This window comes from Empidonax traillii, unplaced genomic scaffold, assembly GCF_003031625.1.
Source record: "Empidonax traillii isolate 1590-97213 ecotype Southwest subspecies unplaced genomic scaffold, ASM303162v1 scaffold364:size1245619, whole genome shotgun sequence".
Classification (NCBI taxonomy): Eukaryota; Metazoa; Chordata; class Aves; order Passeriformes; family Tyrannidae; genus Empidonax; species Empidonax traillii.
The window spans coordinates 1-22975 of record NW_020955557.1 but is presented as its reverse complement, the minus strand read 5'-3'; the positions used below and the strand labels follow the sequence as shown (position 1 = coordinate 22975).

At 39.9% G+C, this 22975-nt stretch overlaps 1 protein-coding gene across 1 annotated transcript; it reads left to right on the top strand.

Annotated features, from left to right (window-relative positions):
- Positions 1–3208: 3208 nt before the first annotated feature.
- On the top strand, positions 3209–22662 carry LOC114061865 (dedicator of cytokinesis protein 2-like; the record flags this gene model as incomplete). Its single annotated transcript, XM_027892732.1, has 12 exons — positions 3209–3314; positions 10406–10489; positions 13223–13263; positions 14808–14863; positions 15003–15099; positions 16186–16334; positions 17374–17509; positions 19428–19582; positions 20241–20322; positions 20780–20915; positions 21562–21637; positions 22586–22662. Coding segments are annotated over exons 1-12 (1126 nt in total), but the record flags the coding sequence as incomplete, so codon positions are not given.
- Between the last annotated feature and the right edge of the window lie 313 nt (positions 22663–22975).

Sequence of the window (22975 nt, the reverse complement as noted above, 5' to 3'; positions counted from 1 at the left end):
AACCATGAAATAGTTCTTACTCTTGGTTTTGACTGTACATTTGAACTTAAATGCTGCTGTGTTGAAGAAATCCTGCTTTTCCTGCTAAAAAATGTAAGAAGAAAGCCTTTTTTCATGCAGATGGTGAAAGTTACCTTTGTTTATTGTCACTGGGACACAAATAGCCTAAAACAACTGCATTTTGTGATTGTTCTACTCAAAGGAAAACCTTAGGTAAGTGAACTTTAAAATGGAGTACTGAGGTGTAGATTGTCTAGTTAGACAATTATATGTTGTGTTATTTGTATATTAAGTTATAGTTAATTGTATTTTGAGCTACTTGGCATATTGCATTACTAATTTTTTTTTCTAAATTGAAATAATTTGTTAATTAATGCTACAAACAAAACCCCAGTCAGTGACATCCCAGTTACCTCTTTGCCCTCAGGAACTGCTTTACCTACACTGCTGGAGTTTCCTTGGAGTGTGTACCATTATCATCCAATGCAACCTGTGTGTGCTCACACCTCTCTTGCAAGTGGGGGAACGTGTCTGGCTTTCAGGCTTTGGTTTGGCCATAATATACTTAAGGTTTTGAGCCTCAGAGTCCTTTGTGCATTGTCTTTTTTCAGTTCTGTTTTGTCAGATCAGTTGCTTTTTTTTGCAGCTGCTCACAGATCTTGGCATGGACTGGAGCTGAGAGGCTGTTTAAATGCAACTTCTGTGTTCTGCTCAAGTTCTTCTGCGTGATGGAAATTAGCATGGCTAAAATTGGCTAATTAAAAAGTCAGCATCTTAAAAGAGCTTGTTTTGTGGAACCAATAGCAATGTTAAAGGAAGCAAGAATTGTCTCCCTTCCTCTGCCTGTCCCCCCAGCCCCCAGAAGGGAAGTTCTACCTGTCAACTCCCCCTGGGCAGGGAGTTTCATCTTTAGGGCAAGCAGGGAATTTTCTGCTTTCCTTAAAAGACCTTCTTTCTGAAAAAAAAGACTTTAGGAAAAAATGATAAGGTATGTGATGGCGATGAATCTGCCCACTGCTTTCTGTTGAATATTAATATGGAATGGTAACTACATAAATACACCAAATTGAAATCAAAGCCTCCATTGGCAGAGGGTGTAACAGTTCTCCACCTTAATTCTCTAGATCAATGTTGGGATTTGTCCTCTGGTGCAAGAACGGGATTTTAGGGTTACTGTGCATGCTTTGCTCTGAGTGCACTTTCCTCTTGCAGCTAAAAAAGAGTTTTGTTCCTCAATCCATTTCTCAGGAGTTACAGCTCGGAATTTTCCGACGCAGCCAGACAGGGCTGTCCGAGCTGGTGGAGATGAAGCAGCAGCAGGTTCTGGTTGAGGAGTTGCAAAAGCATCATCGTGAAAGTTGCAGGGGAGGAAGTAAGAGCAGATGTGTGCAATGCCCAGCGGGGCGTGGGTTAGGGATGGCACGTGGGAAGCAGCGATGCCTGAGGGAGTTTGGGTCCTCAGATGGGCATTTGTGGGGAGCTGGGGTGGTACCAGGGGGGATGTGAGCTCTGCACAGAGCCCTGGGTGTGTGCTGAGCTCTGCACAATCACAGCAGGGCAGCAGCAAAGTGTTGCCAGCTGGATCCCAGCTTGAAGGTGAAATTCCTGTGTTTTAGAGATCATTTATTTTCAAAAGGTCAACGGGTATTAACTAGGCTTAGTAGGCCTATACGAGGAAGCCTGTTTGTAAATAAGTTTGTAAATGAACTAGAAAGGATTTCCTCAGGATTGTTGTCTTACCATAAAGAAGAGACGTGTAGAACAAGAAAATAAAAACAAGTCAACCTTTAGGCCAAACAGTGAATGGGAAGAGGGGATTTGCTGCAGCAGGGATCGGGAGCAGTAAGGAAGATGAGTATCACTGGTTAGGAAGTTACTGCTCAAACCCCATAAGGTAAACTAAAAGGTTATATAGTTGAACCTCAAGGTATTTTTTTGACAGAAGAACAATATAAAATGAATGTTCCATGGATGGGAAAGATTTAGAACCCGTAGATGGAGCTTGTTTTCTGTAAATGGAGATAATGGGTGTTGCTCAGAATTTAACCCACTTTAGTTAACATGAATTTCAATGTTATTTCAGGGGAGGGTAATAAGCTAAACCCTTTTGCTAAGCTAGTATGTAGACATGGTAAATATTAGGGCAATTCAAGCAAATCTGGTAAAGTTTAAACTGATTTTCCTCCAGAAATATGTATCAGAATTCCACGTGCAATGAGATATACTGTCAGTTTGTGCTCACATCATTGCTAGTTAAAACCAAGAAATAGAATGTCATGTGTTATCAAAAATATCCCGAGGGATGTAGCATGGCAGTGTTAAACAGTTTGGATAAACAGTGATTGCTAGGTTGCAATGCAATATCCAGAGGACAGGATTGTCATGTGAATTTGTTGTACTAAGCAGGAGATCAAACAAACAAACAGTAAATCTTTGCAATCATTTTATTTCAGGTTTGTGTTTTTTTTTTTTTAAAGTCCAAACTGTAAGTCAAGAAGAGGAGTGAAGGTGACATACTTGCCTTCAATTCAGTATATTGTCCTTAATCCACATTAGAAACAACTTGGGTTGATTTCTGCACATCCAAAACGTCCTTATGCAAGGTAGCTCACACAGCAGCTGTAAGTGCACCATAAATTGCTTTTTGCAGTTTTGTCTGCACAATCAGTCTTTAAGCAAGTGCTGCTTTGTTCAGTGACTAAAGTCTTCAATTTTTTTTTTCCTCCAAACATAAAGCGACAGAAATAAGAATCGATGGGTGCGGTTCGAAATGCGGCTTTGTCTCAGGAGAGGTAGACTTGCAAAAAAAATACCCCACAAATCCTAGTTCCTGGACAGGTTAGAAGAGAGAAGGTTTTGAGATGTTTGACCTGGGAAGTCGCATCTTCTATGGGTGGTGTTGGGGAGGTGCTGGAGCTGCAGGGGGCCGTGGTCGGGGGTTGTCTCAGGGTGCGCACACACCTCGAGGTCAGGGCAGAGCGCTGCCCTGGGCTTTGCCCTGCTGATGTGTTACCGCCGGTGTCGAGCAACAGCAACACCCAGTTTGAGATTCCCCTCCCCCATGACACGGGGTACAATGTCTTGAGTTGAGAAAAGAGGAAGGAAGCTCAGAACGGCAAAGCAAATCTCGCAGCCGCCTCCGCCTGCTCCTCAGTGACAGCGCTGGGGAACGAGGCTCCTTCCAGGCCTGGTGCTCACCCATCCTCGAGGCTGCAGCCCACAAACCTGGGATTCCTTGCTGGGGGGCGTCCTCTGGAGCCTCAGGGGTTCATGTGTGATGGCAAGATGGCACAGGACGGAGAAGACTGGTGTAGGTACGTGACTCTGAGCTGCCGTGTGAGTTGTGTCTCTAACTCCTGAGCAGGATGTGGGCAGGTGTTTTCTCTGCTGTGATCAATTAACACTTTCCACCTTGCTTTGGTGGCTTCACTGAAATGATCCATTTTGTACAAAGCTTTAATCCTGCGACCAGAATGACAAAAAGTGCACGAGTGTCAGCTTTCTGACTCTTGAGTAATCCAGCTCTTCCCACCTCGGTATTTTAGAACCAGGCTGAGTAAGTCATGTGTTGTTTAATGCCCAGCAGCCAGAAATTTTGGAGAACAAATATAGGGGAAGGGGAATCCTGCAGTTGCTTCTGCAAGGTTGTCACTTGTGGTTAGTGTTACAGAAAAAAGTCTGTATTTCAGCTGGGAAGTGGTATTTTTTGGAAGGAAAGTCGTCTTCTTAATCTGAATGATGTTAACTTGTATAAAGGACTGAATTGCTGTTTTAAGAAAGCCTTAAAATTAGAAATCAAAGCTAAAGCACTTGAAAGATGCATATTAGCACTCAGTTATTAACCCTCTAAATTCTTCTAAAAGACATTTTTTATTTGAAGTAGACCACAGTGTTTTGTGATGTGCATTAAAAACAAGAAATCCACCCAAAGGGCTTCATGAAATAAAGTCAATCACCGAGGTAATAATAAGAGGAAAAGAATGTTTTCGTTTTCAGCTTCCATGTGCAGCCGTAGCAGAATTGTGAAATGGAAGCAGCCTGTTGTGGTGGCAGTTTATATTACAAAATAAAGGGTGTGTAAATATTTTCTGTTTCAATTTTATAAATAGCAGAAAACATTTAATTTTTACCCTTGTAGTGGTCTCTCTGGTGTTCGGAAAGTGCCCCAAACCACACATAATAAAAGCCACCTTGTGAAATATATTACTTTGTAAATTAATGCCACCCCAGCAATGTTTCTTTTCATGTCCAAAGCAGAATATAATTTAGACTCTAGAGGAGGTCACTGGGAAGAATTGACACTGGATCCTGGTGGTATTTCTTTTGCCCCATTCTTACTCTCATGCTGCTCTCACTTGTGAGCACCCAGTGATTTTAATGGAAAAGAGAATCTGAACAGCCTGTCCTGCTGTGTGGTTACAGTGGTAACTTGCTCCTTCTCTGTTCACCCTGGGTCCATTTGCTGAGTTAATGAAGGGTTGTCAGTTGAACATTGGATTATGACACTCTTTATTCTTGTATGTTAAAAATCCCAGTTGCAGCAGTGTCCATGATTTAGTCTGTCACAAAGCAGAATGGGGAAAATGGGGAAAATAATCAAATGGACTTTCCAGCAATATTAGAACACTAGTTATTTAAGTATTTATACGTGTAACTTTCTGGTAGGTTGTCTTCGGTAGGAACATTCTGTCTCTGCTTCTGTACAATTGAAGTTCATAGATGTGTAAAAATTCAATAACCAACAGCTTATATCCAGGAGTTCCTTTTCTTAGCCAAGCTGTTGGCTCACAGTTTGTTTTATTTTCCTTTATCTTGGAAATTAAATGCATTCCTTCATTATATAAGTTGGTGAGAAAAGTGGGAGAATCTTTCACCCAGAATAATTAAAATAATCAAACTAACAAACCCAAACAAGCATCTCCTGCCGCCACTGGTTGTTCTGTCCTATATAATAAATTAAAATCAATTTGCGCTCCTGATTTTACACATTTGACTTGTTCTTAGTCTTGAGGTATTCCCAGCTTAGATATGCGCTTAAATAATTAATTAAATCATAATTAATTAATTAAATTAATAATTAAATAATTCTGTGGACAAGACAAGATGGAGTAGTCATGGTAAAAGTGGGTTTGGGCAGCAGATTCTTGATGGAAAGTGCTTGCTCTCTGGTCAGACCTTAAGGGAAGTTACAAGCTGGTGAAATATTATGTTGGAATGCTAAATTCAAGTGTCGGATTTACTCCTGTCCTGCTGAAGCTGAAAATGGGTGTTTGTCACTTCAAAGCAAAAATTGGTGGGAGTAGTGGGTGACTTCTTTGCGAGTGTAGAAAAGCTCAAGCTCAGCCTGAGAGTGAAGTGCTGTGGCTGTCTTGTCTGATTTCATTTGCTGGACACCTCTGAAAATTATTTTATGTCTCTAAAATCTAAATAGACTGAGCTGTAAGAGAGCAGAGCTTTGTTCAGGGCAGGTTGACTCCATGAAGTGCAACCCCTGAACCCACCGTGCTGTTCAGCTGCTTGGGAAACAACAAAAACTGAAATCAGATGAAGACAAAGTTGGGAAAGGAATCTTTTTATCCATGATCTTTCATGAGAAGGAAAAATTACAGTTAAATACCCTGTTCTTTGTGAAGACTTTTAAGAAAAAATGACTGTGCTAGTATTTAATATGAAAGGGTAAAAATTTATAGACAATATCTTTCTACAACTAGCTAGGCACCTTAGAACTTCCTGGTTCTTGTAATCTATGCTGGCTTTATTGTGTTTAAGAAAGAAAATAAGTAGCTCAAGTCAGCTCAAACCTCCATCTGTCCCCCAGGTTAAGCATGTGAGGAAATCTGTGTTCAATTGTTGTCTGGGATAACAACTTGTTACCTGAGAACTCAAGAGTTCCCCTTGCAGCACGATTTTCAGCAAATGAAATCAGCCTCTAACCCACCCTGGGGTTTGGTACCTGTGAAATATCCCTCAGAACTGTGTCCATGCTCACACTTGCTCTGTGAGTTCTAAAAGGAGGGGGATCCTTAATTCAGAGCACTGGAACATAAATTTTGTAGGTATCTTTCCAGAAGTTAAGAAATCCTGTTGGGACTGCATAATATTTTCACATAAGGATTGTCAGTGGCCTTGCTGAGTGATTTCACCTTGGTTTCATGAGAAGAAAATGGTAACTGAACATAAAAAGTTGATATAGTTTATTACTCATAAAAGTGGAGCTGTAATATTTAAAAAATAGAACAGGATCCTTGCTGAGACTATTAATTAGAAATGGTTTGAATATGCAAAACACTTCATTAGTTATTACGTCCAAATCATACCTGACAGTTCTTCTGTTATGGAAAAATGAAATTAGGAGCTGGTTCAGCAATATCTTCACAATTTTTTTTGAATTCTGTTGAAGTGGAAGGTAGCCAAGGAAACCAACGTGAAACATGGCTTTTTCCTAAAAGGTGAGTCTCAAAATGAAACAAGGTAGTGCTTGTATTTCTTATGAAGAGCAGAGCAGGGACTGCACACGAAAGGAAAGGAGGCAGGAAAGACAGGTAAGATTATGAGGATAACAAAGGGTTTCAGTGTTGCGTGTCTGTGGGATTTTCCCTGCTTACCATTCCCATCTTGCAGTAGCTTACAGGCTAATCATATAAATAGCTGGAATATGGGCTCTTAAAAGTAAGTAAACATTGAAGAAATCTATCTTTTTGTGGAAGGAATTCTGTCATTTGGATCACTGGGACTTTTCTAGAGTGTTTAGTGTTTGAATGTTCCCAAACAAGGCACAAAGGATGATGATTTTTTGTTTGTTTGTTTGTTCTGCCTGTCTTTTTCTCAATTGAGGAGGACATAGAATTTCAATTACAAAATGTTAACTATTTTTTTAGTGCCTGCTGAATTTATTTTTTGATAGGAATCTTAACGATGTGACTGTTTTGATTTGCTTTGTATCTTGGAATGTTGGGTGAAATGTTCTTTAGGGATTTTCATTGCTCTGCTCTGGAAAAGATGCACAATCCCCGTGTGGTGCAACAAGACATCTCCACAGCCACCCGTGCACTGAAGGGCATGCACACCTGTACACAGGTGGGGGAATGTGTATATCTTATCCAGCAGGTCTGCCTTTAAGAGAGAAATAGGAATTAAATGAAGACAGGAATTTCTTTCACAATCTGCATTTTTTGCCCCTGGGGTGGGCACTGGGAGATGTGTTCACTCAGGCTCTGGGGGTGAGGGTGATGCTCAGTCACTGTCCTGTTTGTTTGGCTGGACAAGAAAGGAATTTTGGGCATTCTCCATGGACACGATGGGAAATGTTTCCATCTTCCTGAGGTACAGTTCTAAGCCTATTTGTGTGTGAGTAGGGTTCAGTTTTGGAAAGCTGTCCATGTCAGCAGTTTGTCCTGGTACTTCTGCTCTTCAGCTCCTTTCCCGAGGGAGCTCAGACCTGGAATCTAAGGGAGTTTCTCACTGGGCTGTTTGTTTGTTTTCTGTCATGTGTGTGCTATAAAATTACCACCGAGACTGTGGTGAGCTCTAGAAAGACAGTTTTCATTTGCTGATCCAGGGGAAATTTGCTGTGTTCTCAGGGAAGTGTGAAGTCCCTGTTTAGGAGCACTGGATTGCAGGGCATTGTCTGTGCCTGTCTGGGACAGTCTGACAGTGTGTGCAGATTGACTGCTGATGGGAGCACCTTAGCCTGGTGCTGCCTGCTGGGGAGGGCATCTGCCAGCCAAAGCTCTCCCACTAATCTTATTGCCATGACATCAGCTGTTCCTGAGGTCAGTAATCACTGGTGGGATTTAGAGTCATTGTTGGGGTCTTTGAACGACCTTCTGTGCCTTGAGGATCCTGACTCAGGTTGGATTTATGGCTGGGATAGAGGATGCCAGGGAGGGGAGAGCTAGGAAAGCTCCTCACTCAGATTTGAAAGGGCTTTTATTTTTACTAACTGGAGAGTTTACTTTTAAAAAGCCAACAACCTGTGGTGGGTATCCCACAAAAAAAAAAAAAAATCTTAATTCCCTACTGGGTGTTCATATTTTTGAGAAGCAAAATGAGTTAAATATGTGTTTGTACACCAGCCCTGAGGATCTCCACACAATGTGTCTCCACAGAGGGTGGAGGAAAGGGAACCCTTCTCATGGCTGGTGAACTCTCAGCTGATACTCCCAAATATAGGAGGGTCCCAGTTTGTAAGGGAAATGACATCACTTACTGCTGACAGAAAACGTCACTGGATATAATACTCAAATTTTCATTCACAGCTAATAATTAAAAATTAGCAGATCTGATACCTAAGCTGTAGATAAGATGCACAGATGTAGCTGGTGGTGTTGTCTGTTCAGAGTTCTTGCAATGCTTTATGGAAGTTTATCACGATTTCTTACCACAAAATGTCTGGATAGGCCTATAGCTTAAAACTTTGCAGAGGGATTTGTTAAACTCATCCTACCAAACAATCCAAGTAAAACCTCTCTGGTTAAGTTTCCACTTAGTCATTTAGAAAAGTCTAAGCTGATAGAGCCACTTCCTTTGTCAGTTTGTTGCTGCCCTTTTCAATGCATTCGTGGCTGGTAAATGAAGCTTTAAAGGGAGTAAAACCAAAATACAACGTAAATGTATGACCAATAATTTGAATCTGTGTTTTGAGACAGCTACAAGTGAGTAGGGCAGTGCATGTTTTGAAATCTGAAGCATGTGGTAGTCAACAGTAATCCCCCACATCTCCCAAACACCCCGGTGGAAATGTATCTTTAAATGTCACGGTAAATCAGCAGGGTTTGGCCATCTTTCACTTCTTGAAAAGAAACCACTCAGAGTGTAACTACACATGTGCTATACACACACCTACTCCTGAATTTCAATTTTGTGTGGAGCTAAGGCAGTCCTCTGAGGATCACTGGGGGAGTGTCTTCAAGGTTCTCTTGAATAAATGGCTGAATCTGGACAGCAGAGCCTCAATTCAAAGTTATTCTTTAGTTTTCCCTCCCCTTATGTTGAATTGTTCAAACCCTGCTCTATCCACTCAGGAGGAGGAACAGCTGGGAATGTCTCTTCAAGTAAAAAAAAAAGAACTTATTTTTGGTCCAGAAAGCCTCTCACATCTGAAATTCCTTCTAATTTCTGTTCCAGGAATATAGCAAATATAAAAAAAAAAACAACCAGGGAACATAATTTATGGAATATATGTAAAGTGGAGAGGATCAATCTATTTAGCTCTACCCTCCTACCTCAGGCATTGTCCTGAAAGGCAATTTAATTGGAGCCTTTAAATATAATTCGAAGTAAAACATTTAAATAAATGTGTCATTAGTGTACATTTTGGCCCAGCAGAGGTTTAATATCCTGCTCTAGAAGCCTGGCTGGGGGAGGGGGAGCAAAAGGAATGGGAGAATATCCTGAAGGTGGGCTCTGCTTTATAGAGCAGTTTTTCCCTAGTCCAAAATGCTTCCAGTTTGGTTGCTGTGTGTGTGTGGATGGATTGGGACACTGCCCTGAGCAGGGCAGGGAGCTCTGCTGACTGACACCTTCCCTGCACCAGGCAGGTCCTGGTTAGTGCCAGTGCTGTTCTTACCTGCACTGAGTTTCAGTTACGTATTTTGAGAGTTTCCTGGTGTGATTTGACTCCAATAACCACTTCTACTCTCTGATGCTATTGCTCAAGTCTATAACCAAGGTCAGGAAGAGAAAAAAAGGACAGAGGCAAACGGTTACCATAGCAGCCCACATCCTGTAGCCCTGAAACATAAGAACTGGCAAAGAGGCTTATTTTCTTGAATTCTCTCTGAAACTGCTGTTTCTTAACCACATACAGATAACCTTCTGATTAGGACACTTTTAAAATCCCCAGCTCCTGTGTTCTTTTCAGAGTCATACAGAGAATGCAGAGAACTGTGACACTTCATACTCTTTAACAGTTTCATGTTAAATCGAAGTATCTAAACCCAGGAAAGGATTCAGGAAAATCAGTTGCTGTAGGAACCTCTGTGCCCTTTCTCATCAGTGTAGCCATAAATTTCTGTGAACTGCGTGCTTAAATCCCTTGGACAAGTGGACAAACAATTCTCCAGCACTGTGAATGTGTATTTATTCAAGACCTGCATCTTAAATCCTGTGCAGAGCAGGTGATGAAGAGCTTGTTCCCACATGCCTGCTGAGTTTTCTGTGGGGTTTGTTGATTACTTTTTTGATTTGTTTTCAGCACTGGCCATTTTCACCACCTTTTCATCCTCACAAGCAAAGAGATAAGTTAACGGTGACGATGGAACTTCTTGGTAGAATTATGATTCTGTTTGTCTATCACATTGTACTTATCCCAGTACCAGAGTCTTAGTAACCACGTTTGGTTTTTGGTTTCATTGTAGTGTATGGCTGCATTGAAACTTAGTATTTTCCTCCTTTAATTTTTCAGCTATATACAATTTCAAAGGCACAGGAATACCTCAACTACCTCTTCAGATTGGTGATGTGGTCCATATCTTGGAGTCCTGTGAAGGTAAGTCCCTTGCCTTCAACTGTGTGTTTCTTTGTGAATTACATCATCCTTTCACTTCACAGCAATTCCCTCTATTACATCAGTAGTTGTCTAATACTCTTATTTTTAGTGCTGGTAGTGATCTATTTTGAGGAAGAACCTATTCTTTTCTGAAGAGCCAAAATTAGACATATTACAGTGCATGTGGTTTTTTGGGAAGCCATTACCAAATGAGGAAGTCATCAAGGTGAACGTAGAGTTTGTGAAGTTTGTGCCATCTGGTAATACACCTGATGGAAGGGACATCAGGGTTTAATGGAGTATATTTTTTGCCTCTAAACTAAATATTTGTTGCTAGGAGACATTCAGCACCCTTGTTATCTCAGAAGGAAATTCAGAATGTTAAAGAAATGAGGGTCTGCATGATAGAAACATTTCTGAGAACCATCCAACTTACACAACATGCAAAGCAGCAAAACTCCAAGTCAAGTCATTCATGACAGTCAATACCTTCACAATCTGACTGAATTATCTCTAAATCTGCCAGAGCTATTGAAGTTTTTGTCAGCTTACCTAACTCACAGCAGCTAAGTAACTCCGAGTGTCATTGTAATTGTAATGACATAGTAATGACATGTTCTTGACCACGTTAAAAAACAATAAAAAAAATTTATAAAGTACTTAAAGCTTTGCAAAACTTCAAGATTATCTTCTTCAACCTATTTCTGCTGATCTAATGGGTCTTTTATATCTCAGCAACTGTAGTGATGTTCAAGAGAAGGGCCAGCTGCTGCATCACACAGTGACAGAGGCAGCTTGGTGCTGGAAGACCCTTGGGACGTTGTGGTCACGTTGTGGTCACAGGGCTGCAAAGCTCTGGAGCTGTTTGAGCCCAGCCCACTCCACTGCAGAGGGCTCTTGGCTGCTTTACATGGAAACAACAGAGCATTTGAGAGAGGAGCATCTGAGAAACCACATTTCCAACACACTGGAGCACGTGGTTTTTCTTCTACTTGCGAGAGAAATTCAGTATCTCCAAGCTTCGGTGGAAAGAGATGGGTCTCTCAAAGTCATGAGTGATGATCCACAGCCTCTCCTAAAGCATGCAAGATCTGCATAATTCTTTAAGCCTCCATTCTAAGCATTTTGGCTGTGGAATAGATACACGGGCAAACCAGAAACCTCCTCAGCCCTGTATTCAGTATTAGTTGCAGAAAAAGAATTTCAGGTTTCTGATTCCTTGGCTACGTTTGTTGTCAGCCCAGAGAGTTGAGTGCTGATCTTGTGGGGTTATTTTTTATATGAAGTCTTTTCTGAATCCTTTGCCCATGATACACTAAGTCAGACCTTGCTTTATGAAATGTGTTTGCCAGCGTAGAAGTGGAATCTTTCACACTGTGTGAGTGAAGTTCATCTGTTATCAGATATCTTAAAAAATACGCTGCCAGCTGCAGCTGGGGAGTAACCAACAGTGGCAGGTTTTTTCCTGTGCTCGTTTGATGTCCTATTTTAGCTGTTTTTGCATGCAAAAAATGTAGGCACACAACATATGTGGGCTGTCACAGCAAATGGGAGGAAATAGATTTTACACACCTGATTGTAAATTGAGGCAACGTGCAAATAATTCAGTTTTAGAAGTAAGATGGAATTTCATTCGCCAAGACACCAGGGGGGAAAAAATACCAGTGCAGAAAAACCTGAAAAAAATCTGCCCTGAGTCTTTTTTTGATGTCAGTCATCCTCCTGTGACTTTTAACATCACCTTTCTGACAGCACTGTTTGGGATTTATTTTTTTTATGATTTGGTTGCATGGCTGAAATACCTGTGCTGTCTGAGAAAGGGTGAGAGACAAAAGGTGGTAGTGAAGAGATCATATCTGTTCATGAAATTATCATTAGAAAATGTATGCTTTTAGTCATAAAATGCTTTGTTGGGGATGAAAGCATGTAGTATTTAACAGAGTTAAATGATGTTGCTGGGGAGGTGATTTTACATGGTGGGTGAGTGCACTGTGGTCGTGGCCTCTGCTGTAATTCAGTAGGGTTGAACTCTGCAATTTATGTTTTTTTGGTAGAAGTTTATTGTGACTTAACTATGGAATAGATGGAATAAAATCTGATTTGGTGTTTGAGTTGCCACTGCTGCAGCACAGCACTCCTGCCTTCCAGAAGGGGTTTCTGGTTACGAATGGAGCACAAGCCAAGTAATTGTCCTGCATTGTCTTGAGCTTCTAACTTGAACTTCACACCAGGAAGCTGCTAATTCAAGCTGAGCCCAAAAGCTTAAATCTTATTACATACCAGGAAAATGGATATGTAACAACCAGATGCTGTATTGAGTTAATCCTACTCCTAGAACACAAGCAGAGGAGCTTCATGGCTATCCAGTCCCAGGGGCCACCTCAGCTGAGATGGATATCTAAGTGTCTGTGATATATTAAATTGCAAAACAATTTACCCCACCTTTGTCATGGGAGTGTGGGGGTGTTCAGTTCCCTGTAAGATTATCTGTACTTACTATGCAAGACTTGAAAGTCGACCATATAATCACATTTGCTAAAATTCAAGTCATGCTTAATGTGCTTCCTGGTGTTCACTTTAATCTCTGTAAGCCTGAAGTAACCATTAATTTTTTACAAACATTATGCCGGATATTTCTGACATGAAATAAAACTCATGACATCACTGTATGTGTTTTAATGCCTTTTCTTTTTTTTTTGGTTTGCCATACCAAGTGATCTTTCTTGCTTTTAGATTGGTACAAGGGTTACCTGGTGAGATACAAAGGAGCAGAGGTAAGATCACTCTGTTCATTCCTAAGGGACTATTTTTAACAGATCAACCCATGAGGTGGGTTTTTTGGTGTCTCTTAGCAGATGGTTCTGTCCTGATCTCTCAGGCCAGCTCTGTCCACTCTCTCTCCTTTCAAGATGAATAAAATGATCAACATTCATCCTGGACAGTTGGTAAATAGAAGTGAGGAAGGGGAAAAAAGCAGATCTGTGAAGAAGAAATTACAGGTTAACAGACACCATTTGAATTAAATGTTGAGTAAATTTGCTGCTGGATGTGTTTGTTTCTGTACTTTTCCTATGGGTTTTTTTAGGCTGCATACAATATAAACAAATTGCATGAGGCCTAAATTTCTAAATATCTCTACTGTACAAAAATCCTATTAATTAAAAAAAAGTCAGTATTCTCATACCTAAAGATGGAAAGCCACAGATGAATAGTGTTTACCCTGGGTGTAGTGACTGCTAAGTTAACTACCAAGAAAATCACTTCTTAGTTTTAAATACATTTTTGTAGAAGAAAAGCATTTTTTTCATAACTCGTTCTTAGCATAAGGTTTTTTTAGGGAGCAGCAATGAGAAGGCATTTGGAGTTAGACACTGGTACCTGTATTGAAGCAAAACTATTTGCTGGAATTTCCTTCTCTGCACCCTGGAAAAAGGATGTACAAAACCTTCACAGCCTCTTTAAAAGGGGAGCAGAGGGACAGAGAATATGCCAACAGAAAAAAAGCCCCAGAATAGTGTGAAGTTCTCTAACTCTCCATTTTTTTTTCTGTTTTGCATTCAGTGGCCTGCAGGTATTAGAAATTACTTTTAACTAATTCCTAATATTGCTAAGGGGCTTCAAGATCAATTCTTTAAGAAGAATTATTAATTTAATGTACTAAGTTATCACTAAATTTAGTATTAGTGTGACCTTCTTCTATTGCTTGGCTTCTTCATGGAATCTTTTGAACTTCAGTCTTAATGAAAAAATGTGGAATTGATAAGATATGATTGTTTTGATTAAGATCCGGTGCTTAAAATAAAAAGGCTATAAAAGTTGAAATCTAATTTGGAGAAAGGCTTTGTGAAGTAGCACATATGTTATTGAATTATTATGGGACTTGAAGTATCACAAGCATCTACCAGATGCAATGATCCTGTATCAGTGTCACTCCTTTGCTTTCATAGTCAAACTGATTGCTAAACAAGACTCTGTTTTTGTCCAGGAAAGTGAAACGTGTGGGCTGATGCACAGACAAAATGTTTCTTTACTGAATTTAACTTGTATGGTATTGACTTGTATTTAATTGTACTGTTTCCTGGGGGAAGACTGTGGAAGGTGGTGTTTCTTATAAAGAAAGGTAATCCTCTGCACTTTATGTTTGCAGAGAAGGATATGGCAAAACTATTATTTGAGGAATGCATTCATTTGAATAAAAAACTAGATAGCCAAGAGTTAATTGGGATGTTACCATTTATGTGATTAAAATTTTTGTTCATAGTCATGGCTGTTACTTAAACGTTCTTGGACTTATATTCTTTTTTTTCTCCTTCAACAGGGAATATTTCCTAAATCCTTCATCCACATCAAGGAAGTTACTGCTGAAAAGAAAAGGTATGGAATTTATCTGTTGTGTCACACTGAGGATCTTGCCTGCTAAAGAATTAATTTTAAGGCATTTATATACCCCAACCACAGTAACTATAACACACACCCATCAAACCCAGACTCTGTGTTATGTTCTCTTTCCTAGGCATACAGAAAACATAATACCTTCTGAAATTCCTCTAGTTCAAGAAGTTACCACTACTCTCTGGGAATGGGGAAGCATCTGGAAACAGCTCTATGTGGTAGGACACTGAACACACTGCTTTTGGTCTGATAGCCCATCCTATTTATGCACATTGCCCAAATTTGTGTGTTTTCCTCGGTGCAGGGCAGGGTCTGGGTGGGTTTAAGGAATTGCTTCCTCACTGCCTCAAAATGTCCAGTGGCTTTAAATGTAGTCCAGCCATCCCCTGGCACCGGTGGTGCTGGGTTCAGAGTTGGACTTGGTGGTCTTGGAGGTCCCTTCCAACCCTGAAGATCCTGTGATTCTGTAAATGGAAAGGCTGACACTTTGCTGAGGGGTGGTGTAATGTCATGGCAGTCGTTTCAACCTTGAGTATCCTGTAAGTGATAGATTTTTCATAATTTTGATTTGTAGGGGTGAAAAGTTTCCATTTATATGAGTATAAAGCATAACCAAGATGTGTGTGAAAAAGATTTGTGACGTTCTTGGAATGCTAGAGCAAAGATTGTTCAAGGGTTACTGGGACCTATTAATAGTTGGCAATTTCAGGAGTTGTGCTGACTGTTCCAGGATCCCAGCCATTGGATTTTCCTTCTCTCTTTTTTTCTGTTGGATCAAGGAAATCTTGAATATGGTGTAGTTTTGTGAAACATGTCACTTGTTATTCTTTCTCTTGTTAAAGTCAACAATGGAAACTTCTTGTTTCAGTGAATGATACTGAAACTGCTTTAGTGACTTCTGTGCATTCTCTCATTTTTCTCTTGAATGTGTTAATACCACAATCAAATGTTGTTGTTCCCAAAACGATCTTATCAGTCTCTCATACAGAAGTAAATTGCTGCTGTAACGTTTTCTCTTGATGAGACTTTTAAAGAATCTTAAAACAACACTATTAAATAAAACAAAACCCATATCATTCCCTATCCCACTTCAATTTAATGTTATTTCTTTCTGGTCACATGGGAGATTCTGTCCTGAGCAGTTTGTGGGATGAGAAGAGGAAGGAAGCCAGGCTCATTTACTTTGCCTGCTTCCTGCAATCGTTTAGCATTAAATATGGCACATATTTAATTGTCAAGACCGATGTTTCACTTCAACTTGAAGCCTGAAACTTCTTTTTTTTTTTTTTCCTTTTCTTTCTCAGACAAACAAGAAGGACAGGTTCCAGCAGGTGCAGTCCATGATGTTTGACTTGATGGAGTGGCGGTCACAGCTCCTGTCCGGGACTTTGCCGAAAGATGAGCTCAAAGAACTCAAACAGAAAGTCACTTCCAAAATTGACTATGGTAACAGGTAAGTGGCCTTCACTGCTTCTGGAAAACCTGATTTATTTTCAAGCTATCCTCAAAGAGGTGATAATAAAGTTTTCATGTTTGCAGTTTTGGAACTCAAAAATGTGATTCATATTGAATGTTCCTTTTCAAACTTCTCCCTGTTACTGCTGGGATAATAATGAATACTGTGTTGAGGTTTCTCACAGTAAAGTGCCTTTTCAAAGTATTAATTTATTTGTTAATTACAAATATACAAGCTTGTTAATTCCAAAGATTTGATGTCTGATAACTGGCCTTTATTTACACACAACACCAGTGTGTTCAGGACTCAAAACTTGTCCACTCTTTACAAACACAGTTCATGTCTACAGTGTTATGTGACCCTCAAAAGTGGTGCTGACAGACCATGGTAAGTCTGCAAACACACACATCCCCACCCACACCCAATCCACTGGGGGATTTCCAGGCAGAATTCTAGTTCTGATGATAGAAGTGAAACTACCCCAGACAGAAGAGTTATTTGACACAATATCTCATCTCCTTGCTAATGAAAGGTCACTGCAACACAACATATTTTTTGGCAAAAAAAAGTGCTGTTGATGGTGTTCCACCGTCTGATAAAGGAAGAATGAGAGCTTGGTAAACAAATCTTTGTAGTATTGGTTTTACAGGCGATGGGCTCTGCTTATAAACTCTACTTAGCTATTTTAAGTGACGGTGGTGGTTGTGGCTCGAAGGCCTCTGTGCAGCTCAAAGTCTTCAGTAATCTGTGGCTACACATAAACAATGACCACAAGATGTTATGAAACTCTGAACTTGTTCACTGTGATTTGGATGAACAGGGTGAATCTACTTGAAGTGACAGGCTATTAAATGCTAAATACTGCACAGCAGCTTGAAAAGAAAGTCCTCTGGTTTAGTTAAATTTTTCTTCAATGAGATACAGTTGCATTTATTTAGACTTCATTACTTTAAAACTTGAAGCGTCTCCTTGGGTGTTACATTTCTAAGCTTTCTTTATATAAAACCCAACCCTTAAGCCTTTTGTATTTTCACAGAATCCTTGAGCTCGACCTAATAGTCAGAGATGAAGATGGAAATATCTTGGATCCAGACAAAACCAGTGTCATCAGCCTCTTTCATGCACATGAAGAAGCCACCAATAAAATCACTGAGCGAATCAAGGAGGAGATGGTAGGAATGACTGGGAAATTTAAAGTTTCTTTTCCTAAAATCCAAACAGAAAACTAGTCTAAGGGCTGAGGGATGCAACCTTCTGCCATAAAAGGTGGAAACTTTTGCCTCTGACTTCAGAGTAGATTCACATTCATGTGCTATGAACACGGCTAAGCCTCAAACTGAGGTAGTTGCATTTGTGCACCTAACTCAGTTTGGGATTGTATTTTGGATTTGGGCTGTAGGCTGGGCTCAAAGCCTCTGTCCAAAGCTGGTTCTAAATCCATTCTTGGATTCCTGTATGGATTTCTTGTGGGCTGCTCAATAGACTGAATAGCATCGTGAATAGTTACACACTTGGAGTTCAGCTGCACACTGTGAGTAACCACAGCTCAGTTTTACAAGACCTTGTGACAGCACTAGTTGTTTGCTAATGTTTCTGCCTGCTAGTTAGTCTGATGAAGCTGAATTTAAGCTCACTGAAGAGGAACTAAGGTGATCTCAGCATAATCTTGTGGACACCAGAAGTTCGTGTGCCAAAGCAAAGCTGATGAGTGCATAAATTTAATCTTTTAAAATGCAAAGCAGGTGACTTCACTTCCTTGACCTTTTTCTATATTAAATCTCCTCAGGGATTTTTAAGCCTCTTTGCTTCTTTTCTCCATTTATGAGAAAGTAAAGTGTAAAAAAACAAGTAAAACACTTGACAGAAAATAGTTGGGTTGTCACCACACTTCAATAACGCCCATGACAAACCACTGGAAAAAAAAAACCCTTTTGAGTTGTTCTCAACAGTGTTACTAAATAAATGCTGCTCCCCACACTTCAAAACCGACAATTAACTGACAAAAAATTAAACCTGGGAGTCTGCAACAGTGACTTGAACAAAAAGTGGTGACTTGCTTTAAAAATACAGCCAAACAAAGGCCATCGAGTGTTGAGTAGTTGCTTCTTGGTGGCTGAAATAGGGGTGTAGGTGGAATTCAGGAGCCTGTTTTTGAGTCAGTGAACCCACTCAGCTGTGTCTTGATCTCAGCATGTTATTTGTCTCCTCTTCAAAGAGACTTATGTCATTTTGCTCGTGCTTCCAGCACGCTGAAAGCCCATCACGATGTGGATTGCAGATCTTCTGCTCTATCAGAAATAATTCTTATAGGCTTGCCTCTGTACTGGCATCTTTAAAAGTGGTGGGATTGGTTCCCCATTTATGTAACTGCCTGGTGGCTGAAGAACTGAACTGACAGGGAAGTCATACAATATCTCCAGGTGGAAGGAAATCCTTAAGGACCATCAAGTCCAACTCCCTGCTCTCTCCTAAAGGGTTTTAAGTTACTGCTGCACAGCAAAAACACTGTTAAGTCTTTTCGGCACAGTATTTTACCAAAATGTGAGAAATAGACTTCAGAGTAGTTCCACTGAAAGCAGCCTGGGGGAGGGAAGGTTTTGAATATATTCATTTACAGGAGAGAAACTTAGCCTGGCTCTTTTCTCCTGAATGAAAGTAAATCTGAGATTCTCAAAATAGGAAGGTTCCTGGAGGGGAAGGAAGAAGGGAAGAAGAACAGTTTAGCTCTTGTGTTCCCTGGAAAAATTAATAAAATAAACCCTGTTCCATTTCTAAAAGGAGACCCCTGCTGGGAAATATGTTTAGGATCTCATAGCAAGGAAGATCTTGCTCCTACTGAGTAAGTCCCCGAAGTGATTTAAGGCATCTCTGTCATTAACTTTGTCATTATTTGCACATGAGGTGGCCACCTGCTCTGGGTTCAGTGTTTTCAAGAACCAAGTCTGAGCTTTTCATCTCCCTCTGTGTAATCCAAACTTCCTGGGATTTTTCACGATAACTTTTACATATTGTAAAAAGTGAAAACTGCTTGTAGTATCCCACAATTTGAATTGGTGGATCCAGCTAATGATTTTTCCTCCTTCTGAGCAGTCCAAGGATCAGCCAGATTATGCTTCATATTCCCGAATGTCTTCATCCCCAACCCACAGCCTGTACGTGTTTGTGAGGAATTTCGTTTGCCGCATTGGAGAGGATGCAGAACTCTTTATGTCACTCTACGACCCACAGAAATCAACTATTATAAGGTAAAACTTCCCTCTTTTCACTGGAGAGGAGTAGCAAAAGCAGCCAGCCCAAATGAAGTCAAATAATTGCCAACGTGCTAATAATGCAGGGAGTTTCATAAATATTTTTATTTTAATTTTATTCATATATTTATTTTTATTTTATTTTTACAAATAAAAGGGACAAAACCAAAAGCAAAGTGAAGTGTGGCCAGAACTAAGTTCTGGCTGCCATAAAGAATTCTAGGCTTCCAAGTATTTTGATCTTGGATTGAACACTGCAAGAGTTTGGAGAAGCCTGAGCCTGTTGCAAATTTAGGAGGTGATTCTTGATGAGGAATATTGTGGTGTCTGGAGTAAAGTGTTGAAAGGAAGGAGTGGAAAAAAATGAGAGAAAGTTATAAATTCCAAATCAGATTAAGTTTCTATTGAGTATTCCCATCAAACAGACTATGATGATGGTGATCTTTCCTCAAAAAAAGGTGCTAATTTGTGTTTCATTCAAGTTATTTTTTCCAAGCTTACTGATGATTTTTGTACAGTGTTTTTCTTGTCTTTTTAGTCTGGTATTAGATTTAAACCATCACCACAGAGTGTCTGTTATGCAGCTTTTGTTCTGTACTGTGTAAGGGAGGAATTTTTAAATCACATGACCAAGAGATATTTATCTTCAAAACAGTGAGAATTACTTGGTGAGATGGGGGAGTCGAGGCTTTCCAAAGGAAATTGATATGCTCAACAATCTCAAAGTGGTGTTCACAGTAAGTGTTTTCCAGTTTACTTCATCCTGATAAATCCAGTTGTCTCTTCTCTGTGGTCACTGCCAGAACTCCTGGAAAATGAGCAAGGAACAGAGCAAGACACTGAGTGCTTTAATGTGCCAGTGCTTCAGTGGCTTTTCTTCAAAAGAATTTGTTGCCTCTTAAATTTACTGATGACTTGGTATTCTTATCTGCTGTGTCTCTTGGTTGCTACAATTTTCTCTCTTTACCTTACCTTAGACTTTCTTCAAACTTTAAACTGTGTTTTCATCCTTTTTTTGTGCTCAAGGTGTTTTGTTTGTTGGAGGTGGTTTTCTTTGGTTTGGTTTGGTTTGGTTAGGTTATTTTTTTCCCTGTTGATTGCTAAGACTCAGTTTGTTACTGGAGGTCCTGTTTAAATGTCACAACTTGATTTTTCCCCAAGTAATTCTTCGTTTCTTTTCTGTTTCTATCTTAGGATCTTGGAAATAAAGACCTTAGCAGAGACAAAATTTATTTAGTTTGTCAAATAGTCCGAGTTGGGAAGATGGATCTGAGGGACAGTAATTCCAAGAAATACACCCAAGGACTGCGGAGGCCTTTTGGGGTGGCAGGTACCTGATGTCCCCTGTCCTGCAGCTGAAGCAGGACCCAAGGGATATTTGCCAGCCCTGGACTGTAGAATCTCTACCAAGACACCTCAGAACACAAACCAGCTCTATCAGCTATCTTCTGTATTGTATCTACATTTGAGTTCAAGTCAGAACTGTGCTTTTGAATTTAATGTCACTATTACTATTGATTAATTTTCTTATTAATTATATGATAATACAATTATTAGGTATATAATTAATTATACAAGAACACAATTAATGGTTAATAATTATATTATCATTAATTTCCTGGTCATGTAACTTCCTGCTAAGTGCAAATGAAAATGCAGCTCCAGAGTTTAATGAGAGAATTCCTTGCAAATAAAATCAAGCCAATGATTATGTCCCAAAAGCATCACCAATGCACTCATACCTGTATTCCCAGGATTAGACCAAAACTAGCCTGAATTCTCCCTTTGCTCGAGGTTTGTAGTGTGGACTTTGCACTAAATCCTCTGCCCCACAAACCTGCCCCTGCTGGGCTGTGCCGCTCGACAGCGAAAAATCCACATTTCTCTTGAGGCGCAAGAACATCATTCATGGATAAAAAAAGAACTATTTTGCAATGCTATTATATATTTTAATGGGTTTCCTTTCCTTCCTCCAGTCATGGATATTACAGATATCATAAAAGGGAAAGCTGAAAGTGATGAAGAGAAGCAGCACTTCATTCCCTTTCACCCGTAAGACAGCCCTGGATCTCTCTTTGATAAGCACAAGAATATTTATCTGTCTCCTCGCCTGTAGCAATCTGAAATGGCTGAAGAATAAGTTTGCCTTTTAATAATTTTATGCTGTAATAATGTTCATTATTTAAGTATGACTTGAAAAGGCATTTAGGACTTGTCAGGGATTCCACAGCGTGTTAAATAAATGCATCATTCTCTGAATGTGCTCCTTCAGACAGCTGGTAACACGTCCCATTTCACAAACCCAAGCCAAATAGTTACACATAGCCCACAGTAAACTTAACAAGCTACTAATTTATAAGCTTGGTTCTGTGGTTGAATTTGAGAAAAAAATCTGAGAAAAAAATGAGTTTCCTTTAAAAAGGTAGTAGAATTATCACACATGATCTTCAAAAGAAATGCCAGACCCACTGCCTGAAAATGGGATGCTCACAGATCAAATGCAGAGATGCCAGTATTTACTGGGAAGATCTTTGTGCATCCCACATAGCCCTGCTGCTGTGTACTGGGGAGGATAAATTTAATTCTGAAAGCCCCAGCTATGACACATTGGTTTATTATTTCTCTTGTGTCAATTGATCCACCATGTTTGTTGTGCAAGAATTTCTTTCTAAACTCAAAAGTAGCTGATAAAAATTCCAAGTTCATGTATCTAGTTGTTTATCAGGGAGAGTGGAGTGGGCTGGAGGGACAGGTTGGTGTGTTCACGTGGTCACTCTGTCCCAAAATGCCGTTCTTAGCTGTGGATTGAATCTCTTTCACTTCATCTTCACAGAACTGAGTGGGAGTGGGCTGGAACTTGAGGGAGAGCTAATGAAATTACAGAACATATCACAATAGGGTCAAGCCCAGCAAAGAAGACCGAGGCTGTTTGTCATTTATGTTCTGAAATTATCTATTTAGCACTTAATTCCTAACAGACTTTGTTGTTTCTCCTTTCAGGGTAGTGGCAGAGAATGACTTTTTACACAGTCTCCTAAGCAAAATCACCGCTGCAAAAGGAGACAGTGGGGGACAAGGTAAATTGCATTTCTATTATTTTCTTTTAAATAACAAGGATTTTTTGTGACACTTCATTTTATATTGTTTGCATTTTCAACAAATGGTTTTATGTTAGAGCTGTAGCACCACTGTGGAGGTGGGGCAACTTCAGAGCTGGAAGTGAAGAATCAGGAGTTTGTTGCAGAATCTTAGGGGCTGTTTAAATTATTAGAGACAGTTTTGGATTACAGAGCTTTTAGTTTCATCTGCAGGAAGTGGGGAAAGTTAATTCTTATCCCTGCTTTGCTGGGTGGAAGAGGAAATAATTTTTGAAGACAGATTATTTTTTTT